This window comes from Mastomys coucha, unplaced genomic scaffold (genome assembly GCF_008632895.1).
Source record: "Mastomys coucha isolate ucsf_1 unplaced genomic scaffold, UCSF_Mcou_1 pScaffold19, whole genome shotgun sequence".
NCBI lineage: Eukaryota > Metazoa > Chordata > Mammalia > Rodentia > Muridae > Mastomys > Mastomys coucha.
In genome coordinates, this window is record NW_022196901.1 from 19,039,508 (window position 1) to 19,052,634 (window position 13,127).

At 52.9% G+C, this 13,127-nt stretch overlaps 1 protein-coding gene across 3 annotated transcripts in view; it reads right to left on the reverse strand.

Annotated features, from left to right (window-relative positions):
- Kcnh2 (potassium voltage-gated channel subfamily H member 2) overlaps positions 1 to 3,092 on the reverse strand; it is a 35,057-nt gene extending 31,965 nt beyond the window's left edge. The window contains exon 1 of one of the 3 annotated variants that reach the window (XM_031380139.1): positions 2,598 to 3,092. In XM_031380139.1, the coding sequence (XP_031235999.1) occupies positions 2,598 to 2,673 (76 nt within the window). In that variant the 5' untranslated portion in view covers positions 2,674 to 3,092. The remainder of the gene's footprint in view (positions 1 to 2,597) is intronic. The other 2 variants (XM_031380137.1, XM_031380138.1) reach the window with 2 other exon arrangements.
- Between the last annotated feature and the right edge of the window lie 10,035 nt (positions 3,093 to 13,127).

A 13,127-nucleotide genomic window follows, 5' to 3' on the forward strand; every position in this document is an offset into this window, starting at 1 on the left:
ACTAGTTTTGGGGGCTCCCGGCCTTTCCCCACATTCGCTCGTCACACACTGCCGTTCGACACTCCCCCGCACCAGGGAGGGGTGCTCAACCACGGCTGAACGCAGCTGTGCAGTGACACAGGTGCCTCCACCCGGCGCTGCCTCGCGACACGCCCCCTACCCCCTGGCCCGCCGGCTGGCTGCGTGGTTTTCCTCCAGCAGAGAGCCAGCGGCCAAAGCCGGCCTGGGCGGGTGTCAGCAACGCGTGTCAGCAGCCGCGGCGGAGGGATAAACACAGCCAGGAAAGGGAGCCTGAGAAGGACAGGAGATGGCGGCCAGCCTCCCCTTTGCACCAGCTCCTGTGGCTTCTTCCCCCTTGATAAGGAACTCTTCCTGGAAAATCAGTCCCTCAAATACCGTTAGACTCCCTCCGGTCAGGGCCTACTATGACTTCTGCATCCTACCCACAGGCAGTCAGAAGCTGAGGAGTAGGTAAACCAGAGAATGAGGGTGTGAACTTGCAGACCTGGACAACCCAGCAAGGTAGCTTGTTAGAAGAGTCATTTTATGGGTGAAGAAACTGAGAAGTTCCTCTCAATGCCCAAGTCTAGCAGCTCATTCACAGTGAATCCAGCTTTTGAATCTTGTCTGGCAGAAGGACAGCTCGGGGTCACAGGCACAAGTCCAAGGTCATACAGAGTAAGGAAAACTACCTGCAGTTCACACCCTGGAACTCCCTAGAGCCCAGAGGTCAGCCCAAGACACTGGCCCACTTGTGGAAACCAAGCCTGGGAAAGATTACCACCTCTAGGGATCTGAAACTTTCCTTGCTGATCCCATCAGAGGGAGTCCAGTAGACCCACTTCAGCTAGACGTGGCGCATCCACTCCACACTTGAGCTAAAGGCCAGGCAGGTGGGTGAGCAGCCTCAGGGCAGCCTCAGGGCATCTCACTAGTACCGGAATGAGACGTTCGAGGGGTGGGTGCCTTCTATAAACAGAAACTCTGTCCACTTTGGCCTTTAGGCTGGAATGTGCAACTGAAGTTGAACCGGTCTCCTTCCCTCTTAGCTATGCAGTCTTCAGGCTGTAGCCCTGCACAGTCCTGCAAACCCCAGACGGCCAGCTGCAGCAGGGCTCCCTGCAGCAAGGCCCGGCTACCAGCTTCCAGCCTCCCAACTTCGGCCATCTTTCCCCTGCCCTCCAGGAAGTTACTTTTGAGAGTTGGGTCATCTTTAGGTCAGTTCCCAAGGCCTTTTGGAACTCCCAAGCAAGCATCAGCCCCAGGTCAGAGCTTCCTGTCCAATGAAAAGACCTTCTAAGTCTGCCTCCACCCCCACTCAGCCTAAAGGCAGTAGTCCAGAGTCCCAACCACCTACAGGAGAAAAGTGACCTCCTCTCCCCACTCCCAGACTAGGGGAGCAGAGCAAGTTCCTTTGAAGGCAAGCCCCGCTGTACCCCACCGCTTGCCTGAAGTCCTAGAATACAGATCCCGAGGAGACCTCAAGAGCCCTGTAGCTTATCACTTTGTCACAGATGTGGAAACTGAGGCTTAGGGTAGGAAGAGTCACTCAAGGTCACCCGGCAGTCAGTGGCAGAGGCAGGGCCAGAAGCCAAGCCTCTAGGACCCAGGCCAGGATTTTCTCAGATTCTGCCCCTGCCTGCCTAACGGGTAGGCAAAGAAAGCCCAAGGGCCTGCCCCTGCCCCTAGGCCAGCCCCACCCCCTCGGGATCATCCTGTTCTCTGTCTAGGACAATGCTGCCCATCCAACTGACCCCTCCCTCCCAACACAGTAGAGCACACATTGTCCTGTGTGTACAGGGTCATGGGCAAGGAATGTCACTCTCCCGCTCCACGGGCCCTTTGCAGTCACACCCTCTGTGGCACATGCAGCCTCGAGGACAGGCACACCAACGCCAAACATTCGCCTAGCCCAGGACACATTTCTGGAAGTCTCCGTGCCAGGTCCGAATAAGGGGAGTTGTAATCGCCCAAACCCAATGGGGTTTGAGGTACCATCCACAGCGGAAAGCCCACCACACTGGAGCTCCATAGCCGGCCTGTTAGCCCCAAAGCCAGCTTCGGGTGTGCAGCGGCCTCTCTGCACCGGGCCCACAATCTTGGGGACTTGCCGGAGATGCTCTCCACTGCCCATGCAGACTCAAATTCATGAGTGACACACGCTCAAGAGCAGATTTACCCTTAGCTCCAGTCTGTCACCACACAGCCAAGACAGGAACGTGCAGTGTACTTTAAGGGGCCAACAGCTTGGGTCATATACAGTTTTAAGGCAGCACATACACAATCCCATCAACTCCGGACATTTAGAGTTGGAAACACCTACATATCTCATCCCACCTCTCTTTCCTGCACATTCCTGGTGTCATACACACTCTCCGACCCCTAGCTACAACACTAGGCCCCTTGATCCTATGCCAGGGATGCCCTGGCACCAAGCCTTGTCCCCTCGGCTCCTAGCTTAAGTCTCAGGGCCCACCAGCCCCTACTGACTCACATTTTGCACTGCACACGGCCCGGGCACGCCCCCCATCCACACTCAGCAGGACTGGACCCACCCCCCAGACCCCCCTCCCCGCCTTGTCCCCTCCCCCACTCACTCTGGCCCTCAAACTTGCGGATGATGGTGTCGAGGAAGGTGTTCTGCGGCGCGACGTGGCCCCTCCGCACCGGCATCCTGAGCCCATGGGCGGGCCGGGCGGGCCCCCACCCACCCTGGCCCGGCCCGGCCCAGCACTAGGCTTCGGGTGGCCTGGCCGGGCCGTGGTCTCCGCACCCCGCGGCCAAGCTGAGTGCGGGCGGGGCCGGAACTGGACTGAGGGCGCGGGACTCCCGCTCCGCTTAGCGGCTGCCCTCTCTGGACTCTGGGCCGGGCCTGAAGCTGCTGGAGCTGCGGCGCCGGCACACCTGTCTGTCGACCCGGGCTGGTGGTGCCACGGGCCCCGGTGCACCTCGTCCCCGCGCCGCGCTCCGCCCGCTCCAGCGCCGGGCTCCCGGCTCACGCCAGCCCGCCGCCGCCGCGCAGACAGCCGCTCCAGCGCCCGCGGCTCGGGCAGCGCCTGCGGCTCGGTCCGGCAGCTGAAGGGTTAATGCGACGCGCGCCCCTCCGGCTCCGGCCCCCGCCTCCCGGCCCCCTCCTGTCGCCGCACGCCGGCAGCGCCGCCCTCTCCCCGCCACCCCGAGCGCCCGCTCTTCTCATTGGCTGAGCCGCGCCGAGCGCTCCCCGGGTCCCAACCCCTCGCTCCGCTACGGAGCCCCCGGGACTCGCGCTCCGCCGAGAGGGGGAAGGGACCTTTAAGTAGGGGAACGGCGAGGACAGGTGCGACGGTCGGTCTGGAGGTGACCAGGGAGAGGGGCATATCGCCCCCCTCCCAGACTCAGAACTGAGAAACCCGATTTGATGGGACAGAACCAACCCTTTATCCCTTGCTTCCACACTACGCCTAGGACCGGCTGAGTACACACAGAATGTCAGAATTCTCGGGTCAGAATGTGCTGTGGGTGACGGGGTCGAGTGAGGCCTAGGCTCTGAGATGAGCCACCCCAGGACCAAGGGAGAGCCAGGAGATGGGAAGAACAGGGAATGTGGGAGCTGTAAAATTTTGAGACAAGGGTGGGTGAGCCCTTGAGAGGCACGCCTCCCCTGTCTCCAGGGAGTTATAACCTCTCAAAGGTTATTCGAATCTCTTCATGGATGACATGTACAAAGAGACCGACTGGAGTTGCGGCCTTTTAGCTGTGAGAGCAAAGAAAGGTCCTTCCTTGAGTGCGAGGTCCCAGCCAGGGGATCCCCGTGTGCTAGAGGCCTTCCCTCCCAACCTCATAGGCCCAATAGGAGGGCTTGGGGCCCGGGGCAGCCGGACGGCCCAGCCCCTCCGAAAACCCTGGCCTAGCCTCAGGCCCCTCCCCCTGCCAGCTGGCTCGCTCCTGCTGCAGCTCCCTTATTTAGGCAAAGAGGTCTGAGGATGCTCAAGGGCAGGCAGGGTGGCCACCAGCCGCCTGCCCACTGCCTGCCCACCGCCTGTTGGGGCCTGAGTAGGGGGCTTCGGCCGGTTGAGGTGTCCTTGATTTGAGCAGCTCAGCGACGCCTGGGGCAGGGCAAGGCCGAGAGGCGAGTGTTGACAGCTGAGCAGGCCTGCCGTGGGGAGGAGCCGGCAGCTGGAGTTGAGGCGGCCTTGAATCCCCTCCCCTGCCTGCAACCCGGATCAGAGGCCTGTCTAGATGGATGGGGCCATGTGGGGGTTCCTGAGGGCTTGCAGCTGCCTCTGTCCTTGCAGCGAGGGGCTGGGTCTTGTCACCAGCGGAACCGTCATGGGATGGGGGCGGGGAGGGGGACGACGGATGGACAAAGGATGAAGAAGGAAGCCGGCTGAAAAGAGGGAGGCCGGGGCGCAAGAAAGGCTCAGAAAAGGTCGCCACACCAGCCAGACTCTCTTTTTCATTCCAGGAACAAAAACCTGAAAACACTAAGGCCAAACAGGGCCACTGGCCAGGAGATGACACTTCTTTATTTGCTAGTGGGTGGGCAGTGACTCAGGGAGGCAGCCGGTGGGAGAGAAGGAGGTGGCTCCACCAGCTGATGCTAAAAAAGTCCAGAGACTCCTGCCTGCACAGTCATCCCTCAGACCCTTTCCAGCAACAGCATCTTCCTCACACACACACACACACACACAAAGGAGGCCCAAGGCCTTCCCCAACTTGTAACTTGGCCTGAGAGGCATCTGTGCATCTGGGTTCATGCTGTTCTGGCTCTTGCTCCCCACACCTGGCTGTGTGAGCGGAGAGTCCTCCTTTACAAGCCTGGGGACTGAAAGTGAGAAAAAGTGAGAGAGTGGGCATGGAGAGCAAGAGGCAAAGGAAGAAGCCTCTATGGCCCTTTCTAGACAGAGGCTTCAGGAAAGACAGGCCAGGAGGGGACTCCTCATCTAACCAGCCAGCAGTCCTTACCACAGGGAGCCGCCTGCTGAGGGAGCCTTTTGGTCTTATTATCCCAGAGGGAAAACACAAGGCCACTGAGGTCCTTTATCATGCCAGTAAAAGGGGAAACCAGATAGAGTAACTCTCCTAAGAGAGCTGCTTGCTTGCTTCCTCAGACTAATGAAAGCCAAGTGTATATTCCCTCTCTCTCTCTCTCTCTCTCTCTCTCTCTCTCTCTCTCTTTCCTACACACACACACACACACACACACACACACACACAATCACTACCAGCAGCAGCAGCAACAACAAGCAACACATAAAGAAAGGTGTGTGTCAAAGCCAACTTCCTAGGACGCTCAGGAGAGTTCCTGAAGACAGACTACAGACAAGCTCTCCTCGAGGCATCATTTCTAGGGTTCTTGTACCAGACATTAAGAGACCACCTTATATAGAAGTTCCTCTGGTCTATCTCACCCCAATCTCTCACTTCCAGAGGCAGAAAAACCTAATCCCCAGAGCAACTACTTTGCCCCACACCCACAACAGGTCCCAAGGGTCATTCCTGGGAAGAGCTCTCCCCAACCCTGCCTGTGACTGAGGGGAAAAGGAGAGGCTGTATTTATAGTGAGACACATGTAGGCTCTACTGAGCTCCCAGAAACAGACAGTTTAGGGAGCAAAGTCTGCAGAGAACATCCTACCCACCCCACTCTGCTCCCGCTCAGCCTGGGGGAGAGGAGGACTTCCACGAGAATAAAAGAAATGGAAGCTACCCTTGCTGCAGTCCCCAAAGGACCAGGCCAGCAGAGATACACAGCCAAAACCAGACCCAGGAGAGTCAGTGACACTCACAGGGGGCTGGCAAGCAGTTCCAGTCAGACTGGAACTGACAGACAGTTGATGGAGGATGGATGCTTTGGAAACCCCAGGGGAGGAAGAAGAGCAACAGCTCACACACACCCCATTTCAACAGCAAATGAATTTTGGGAGTTATAGGGTACTTATTCTCTACAACTGGGTTTCCAGAAGAGGGGTGGGTTTGGATATGAACTGGAGTTGGAGGAGACAAGCAGGGGGCAATATGCCCCTCCCCAGGAACAGGCCCATTGAGAGGAAGAAAAGTGAGAGGGAGGGAAAGGGGGGAGGTTCATCAACACAGGGGGCACACTTCAAGCCTATATGGAGAAGCCCTGGCTCTGTTATGCCCCAGCCCATTCCAAGGCCTTTTCCTACCAACCTGTTACTTACCCTTAAAGGCATACTCTCTTGACTCCTTGCTGCTGTTCAGGAAACTGGCGGCTTCCGATTCTACTGCTACCAGTCATGCCAGTGAGTGTTTCCTGGGGACCGCCTATGGTCTGTGCCTTGTGCCAGATGCTGAGGGGTTGGGGAACAGGAAGGCGAAGCCAGTCTCCCTCCTCCAGGGACTCACAGTCTAGTGGTATCTGAGAGAGGTGGTGGGCAGACTGAACTGTAGTCTGTAACGAGTGCTGTGGGATTGTGAGGTGCAGGTTCATTCCTACTGGAGGAGAAGGGGGAGGGGAAGAGGCTTTGGAGTGGATCCTTGAAAGATGAAGTGGGCAGGGAAGATGTGTTGCCGGTGGAACGGACGTGGGCCAAGGTATGGAGACTGGATCAGAGGATCAGAGCTAGGGACTAAACAAGTATAGAGGTGAAACCATTTGCATCATCCTAAGGTTGCTCTTTAGTCTATACCCACCAAAAGAACTGTAATAGCAGCTGAAATGCATACACTTACATAGCCAATAGTGATTGTTGAATTAATGAAACATGTAGAATATTTTGAAGAAACTAAGGTAGATAAAAGGGAACTTTACTAACTGCTGCTGCCTCATGACAATCTTCAAACCAATGTTAGCATTCGTTTTGCTTATGGACCTACACGTTCAGCCAGGAGCAGAGGACTGCTCCCCACACTTAAGACCAAGACCAGAAGGCAACCATGTTTGATTGGCTGTCATCAGGACCTCAGATCAGGCGGAGGTCAGATATCCCATGAAGCCTTTGCACATGGCTACCTGATTCCCTCATGGTATAGCTGCTGGGTTGCAAGGACAAATGTCTCAAAAAAGGATCCAGCCGGAAAACTGAAGGAGCTGTCATGACTAACTTTTGAAAGTCACACCAACAATTGCCATCAGCATGGCCCATCAGCATGGAGCCATGACCCTAATTTGACCCCAATTCTCAATGAAAAGCTGTCACTGCCGTGTGGAAGGAAGGCATATGCAATGGGACATATTGGCATGAGCACCTTGGAAAAACAATCTGCCAAAAGAAGCTACACAATAGTCGGAGGGAGAGACTGAGTGACTCAGAGTGTTGCCAAGGAACTTATTCGCTGTGTAACTCTAGAAGCACCACTAAACCTCACTTCCCTGCAAATGAGACTACCCAAGCTGGTCTCTGGCAGTGAGTGCCTGCTTGCTTGATTCTTCACAACGTATAGTCCTCGACGGTTTTAAACTTGCAACCACCCTGCAATCCCCACTCCCAAACTACCCCTTTTCTCTTGGTAACCACCTCATGGCACCTTTGGCCTCCACTCCTTTGTCCTGTATGACCCTGAAGCCAGTGGCTACTTCACAGACAACATCATGAATCATTTGACATAGTTGTTTCAGATTAAAAGTAAATATAGTGGGCTGAAGTGGTGGCTCAGTGGTTAAGAGCACTAACTGCTCTCCCAGATGTCCTGAGTTCAATTCCCAGCACCCACAGGGTGGCTCACAACCATCTGTAATGGCATCCGATGTCCTCTTCTGGTAACTCTGAAGACAGCTACAATGTACTCATAAATAAAATAAATCATTTTTAAAAGGTAAATATAGAGGGGGAAAAGGTAAATGAGAAGCCTCTAAGATTCGTCAGTCCCAACACCAGCTAGGGAGATCACTGTGGGGTCTACAACAAGTAAACACAGAAGATGGCTCATCTAACAAGGGAATAGATGTCATGAAGGAATTTGGTGCATCTGGCTACATATTCATGAAAAGAAGCACAAAGCAGCCATGTTTCTCTGCATGTTTGGGCAGCCAAGAGGGCTTCCTGGGAAAGCTGGGCTCTGCCAGCTGGTAAGGATTCTCCCAAGCACACAGAAAGATGGTTACAGCTTCATAAAGCCAGATGCCATTTGGGACTCAGGTGTGGGTCTTCTCACCAATTTATTCTTGTTCCAAATGGAAAAGTGAACCTGCTTGTATGCTTCCTCTGGCTGAGAACCTGTCAGCCATCTGTCCCTTTGAACTAGGGACTGGGGCTTCCCACACACAGAAGGGGATCCAAGAGGGCTCCAGAACTCAGTGGGTTGTAGAGGTAAGCTAGGATGACCACATGAAGGTGGTTGGCTGGGCCAAGAGTGGATGGGAGCTCTCATGATAAAGAGGCTGGACACTGCCTGGAGACTGCATTCCAGAATGTATTCCAGAAAATAGGCTGATTTTTGTTGTATGCTTTGGGCTGGTAATTTGTTTGAGAGATTTGTTGCTTGCTTTGGTTTGGTTGTTTTTTGATTCAGGTCTCACTGTGTTGCTCACTCTAGCCTCCTGCCTCAGCCTCCCAAGTACTGGCATTATGGGTGTGCATCAAGGGCAGGGCTTTTATCATTGAAATATCCTCAGAGTTTGACAAACAAATGCTACTTTGACACTGACTTTGGGTTTATGTGGAAATTGACCTTAAAGGACTGAAAAACAATATGGAATGCACCACGCTCGAACTGCCCTGCCAGGGAAACTGTCATAGACAAGTCTCTGAGCCCTCTTGGCAGCGCGGAGCCTCAGCTCGACAGGAACTCTGCCTCTGTCCGAGGTGCTGAAAGTCCTTCCTGCCAGGCTCTGCAGGAAGCAGAAGGACAATCCAGGTAACCAAGATGGGGGGCCCTCTTCTGGACACTGTGAACTCAACAGCTTCCCCAAGCCATTGAAAAGCCTTCTGGGACTATACAGTGGCTCCAACAGGCAGTCAATGACACAGTAAGATCTGGTTTTCCACGAGCGATGAAAAGCCCAAGTCTCACGCGCCCAGGCTTTCCTACCTCTTTCATCCACCCCAACCAACACCACAAAACAACGTGCCTCTGCCCTGGATTTTACACACGAAATTCTCAGGATTCTACTAGGGGCTGGGGACTGACACTTTAAGAAACATCAGAGCAGGAAGTAAATACTTTCTTATTCTAGGCGTCAGGAACACAAAATAGCAAGACTTCCTGGAGATTATACGTTAGAAATGGAGCTGGGTCTCCTGGACCCTAAGTCAAATGATTCAACCACCATAGCATATGTGGTGTGGCTTATACACCACATATATCGAGAGCTACAAAAACTAGGGGATTCAAGGAGAGGAGCTGGGGTGAGAACAGGAATATGAGCTTCAAAGATGGCCACTTCAGAGGTGTCTGAAATTTGGCAAGATTCAAAGCCAGGCTGGTGTGGGAAGAGCACCCACCCCTATCTCTGTATCCTGAAGAGAACCACGCTTTCTCCATGAGTCTCTAAGCATCAAATGCTAATGACCACAGAGGAGATTTAAGGTACGACTAGATAACCTCTGACCCTATCATCTCCTGACTTACAATTACCTATCACTTCCCAAAATATCATTACATTCATTTTCTTATCAGTGTGTGGACTTCCTGTTAGAGCCCACATGCAGAGTTTAGGGAACAACCTGCAGGAGTCCTTTCTTTTACCACGTGAGTCCCAGGAATCAGATTCAGGTCACCAGGCTTGACAGCAAGCACCTTCACCCACTGAGTCATCTTACCAGCCCACCCACAACTTTCCATGTGTATATTGTATTATGCAAGTCACCTAATGAAACATGAGGTCTGCAGTCCATCCCCTGACTTTGAAGAGTTGCAGGCAACTAGGAAGAAAAGATGCACATACATGAAGAGAATACTGTGGGAGCCTAGTACAAACGCCCTGTGACAAGAGAGGTCACATAGTCCTCACCTGGTGAGGCTGAAAATGGGGTCAGGACTCCATCTCTTTTCTTTTGGAAATCACCAGTGAGCCCCACCAGTGGCTATGGGAAGGTGACATCAGAAACCCACCACAGTGTGGAGTTAAGTCCCCTTACCCTGAAAAGGAAAGACCCCAGAGCACTCTGCCTTCTGAATCCAGGAGACATAATGCCTTTTTTTTTTTTTTAAGATTCCTCTAGAAAAGGGGTTAGAGTAGTCTGGGTTTGGGAAACCCAAGCTCAAAATGGAAATCTGAGAAAGACCTAACTAAGCCTGTCGGCAGCAAACACATCAGAACTGTATAACTGCGAGTCTACTTGGAAGGACAGAAACCTCACAGTGCCTTGTCTCTCAGCCACCCATGAGTAAGCAGCTTTGTCCCATCAGATCTATGATTTGCCTACTGGCCACCAGCACAAAGCAACCAACAGACTAATAGTGGACTGGAACCTTTAACACCATATGCCAAAATACACCTGTCCCTAAGAACTGAGAGACAGCAACTTCAGGATGATCAGAGTTCCTTCGTGTCTGCAGTCACCATGCCTGTCTTTACACCTTCAGGGCCTCTAAGTAATGCTCTTCTCTCCTTAGTGTGGAAAGAGGATTCAGCCCCTCCCTTGGGCACCCAGGAAGCCTAGGACACACCCTACCCCCTAGCTCTCCTAGCTGATCTCCAGGGCTGGTTGCTACAGAATTTCCATTGCTTGGCATACTTGATGCTTAAAACCCTGGTTCCCAGGGGACCCAGTACCACAGCAACCACACCAGGAAACTGGGCCAGTCTGAGGAACTGGGGGAAGGAGAGTAAGGGAGAAAGTGCAGAGCCGTTGAACAGGTCCCTGACAGCTTCCTGGCTCGGGTCTGGGTGGATCCTGGAGCCTTGCATTGGCAAGTGATAGGTTCCATACAGGGTCCTCAAGGCCAGAGACAGAAATCCTGCCTGTCATCACTCAAGAGATCTCAGTCTGGCCCTAACCACTCATTCTCATACCAGGTACCAAGAATGAAGAGCGTGTTCAGGTTCCTATGGATAATAAAAATACACTTTCACATCCTCGACAATGGCTTTTGGTCCAAATGAGTTTTGGAGAGCCCAAGGATATAGACAACTGGTCATGGGCATGTATATGTGCTTGCATATATATTATAGCCTATCTCACACACATATACATACATACATACACACATGTATATACACATATACACACATAAATATATACATACACACATGCATACACACATACATATATATGTTTGCACACACATACACTTTTGTCTTTCACCACCACCAAATTTTCATTCTGAGATCCTGGTTCCTAGTGTAGAATCTTAACTGGGACTGGTGGCACATACCTGTAACCATAGCACTCTGGAAACTGAGGCAAAAAGATCTCAAGTTTAAGGCCAGCCTGTGCTGTAGCTAACCTGTAGCTACAAAGTAAAACCCTGTCCCCCAAAAGAAAGGAAGGGAGCAGGTTCTTTGGGCAATGATTGGGCCATGATGGTGGAGCACTTCTAAACATAAGTATTGTCTCCATAAAACAAACCCCAGGAGCCCCCAAGCTAGTGGTTACTGCCAGGACAGGCACAGAGGATTTCAAGAGGCTCTGTGCCACAAGACTTTCCCATGAGGCTGAGAGCCAATCGACAGATATGGTTCCAGAGCATATTGTGGGCAAGAACAAGAAACTCACCAGGCTTTGCCCTAGGGAGACTATCAGCAGGACAAGGATAGCTCCTGGCGAGGGTCTATTCCTGGCTCCCTGGGCTGCAGAAACTGCCTTCTCTTACAGGAGTCGTGGTATCTGATGCTCCACACTCCTAGCTGTGGCATATACATGGCTCCCTGTGCTTCTGGTTTGCCAGGCTCTGGGAGAGTTTGTGCAAGGAGGACAGCAGGGAGAGATTTATCCTCAGAGGGACACTTGCTCCCTTCCCCTGGGAATGGGCTGCAGATAGAGTCGCCAGCAGGAGCTTCAGCCAGTTGAGTCATTTCAGAAGGGCATTGTGGATACACCCTTAAGTCATAGACCGGAGGCAGTCGGCTGGTCTGTCGCTGGCTGTTTGAAGTCCAACCCATATTGACTTATTGGCACAGATCAGTTGTCTGTGGCTCTCTGCTTCCCTCATGTGGCTATCTCAGGAATCGCAAAGGCAGCTAGAGGGCGCCCAAGGCCAACAACGCAGCGCTTTTCAGTAAGCAGCTGAGTCTCCTTGGCTCTTATCCCAAAGTCCTCCTGGAGGCCCAGTTCTACCTTGAAATCTCGAAGCAGAACAGACCTGCCCCATACACAGAATGAGTTACATCCTGAGTGTGAGAGAGGCTTCCAGGCTGGCAGACCCTCCTCCCTTCTCTCCTTTTCCCTCTGCTCCCCACCCAGTCCTTGCCAGCAAGCAGGAAGGAAGTTGCTCATAGCTGGGAGGGTGGGGCACTTCCAGCTCACACTGAACAACTTAGGGCTGGGCTTGAAGTAGTCAGAGCCTTCTGCTCCTGCTACCCACCATCCCCCTTACTCCTTAGAGCCCCCCGCACACACCCTGGACCTGGGGCCTTCTTTTCCCAACATAGACACCCCAAGATCACAGCAATCACTCCCTTCTCAGACTTTCACAAACATCTGCTCTGAGTTAAAATGCAAGATTGGAGTCTAGGAGGGTGCAAGAAGTATAGGAGGCACCGGAGACCTCCCAGGAAGGGGCTGTACTCACCCATGAAAGCCACCACTCTGTCTACCAGGACCAATGAAGATGGAGGTCTGAGTTAACCTTCCCACTATCACTGCCACCAATAGGGATGGAGGAGCTGGGCTATAGCCATCTCATCGAGAAAGCCTCATCCAATCTGAGGCCCTACAACTTAAATCTGGGGGTTCCTTTCAAGGAGATACACCTCTAAAACCTTCAAATTTTTCAGATTTTACTCTTTAAAGTGCAGTTATTAAATAAATACAATAGAGTTGCTCATATAGGCAGCCAGCCACTAAGATGTAAAGCATTAGGTATCACAGGGCTCCAGGCAAATGGCAGACACAGAACCTCTGATGGCCAGGGAAAGAAGGGCAAACACCGTCCTAGGGACGGAAGAAATGGGTTCTGCTTCTGACTTTTGGGGATGTATTTTTCTTTTCCTTCAACCTGGTATGTTCTGCCCCAAACAGAGACTATCTACTCCTCATCTACTCTTGTGGCTGAACAGTACTCCTTCTTAAACCTGTCCCT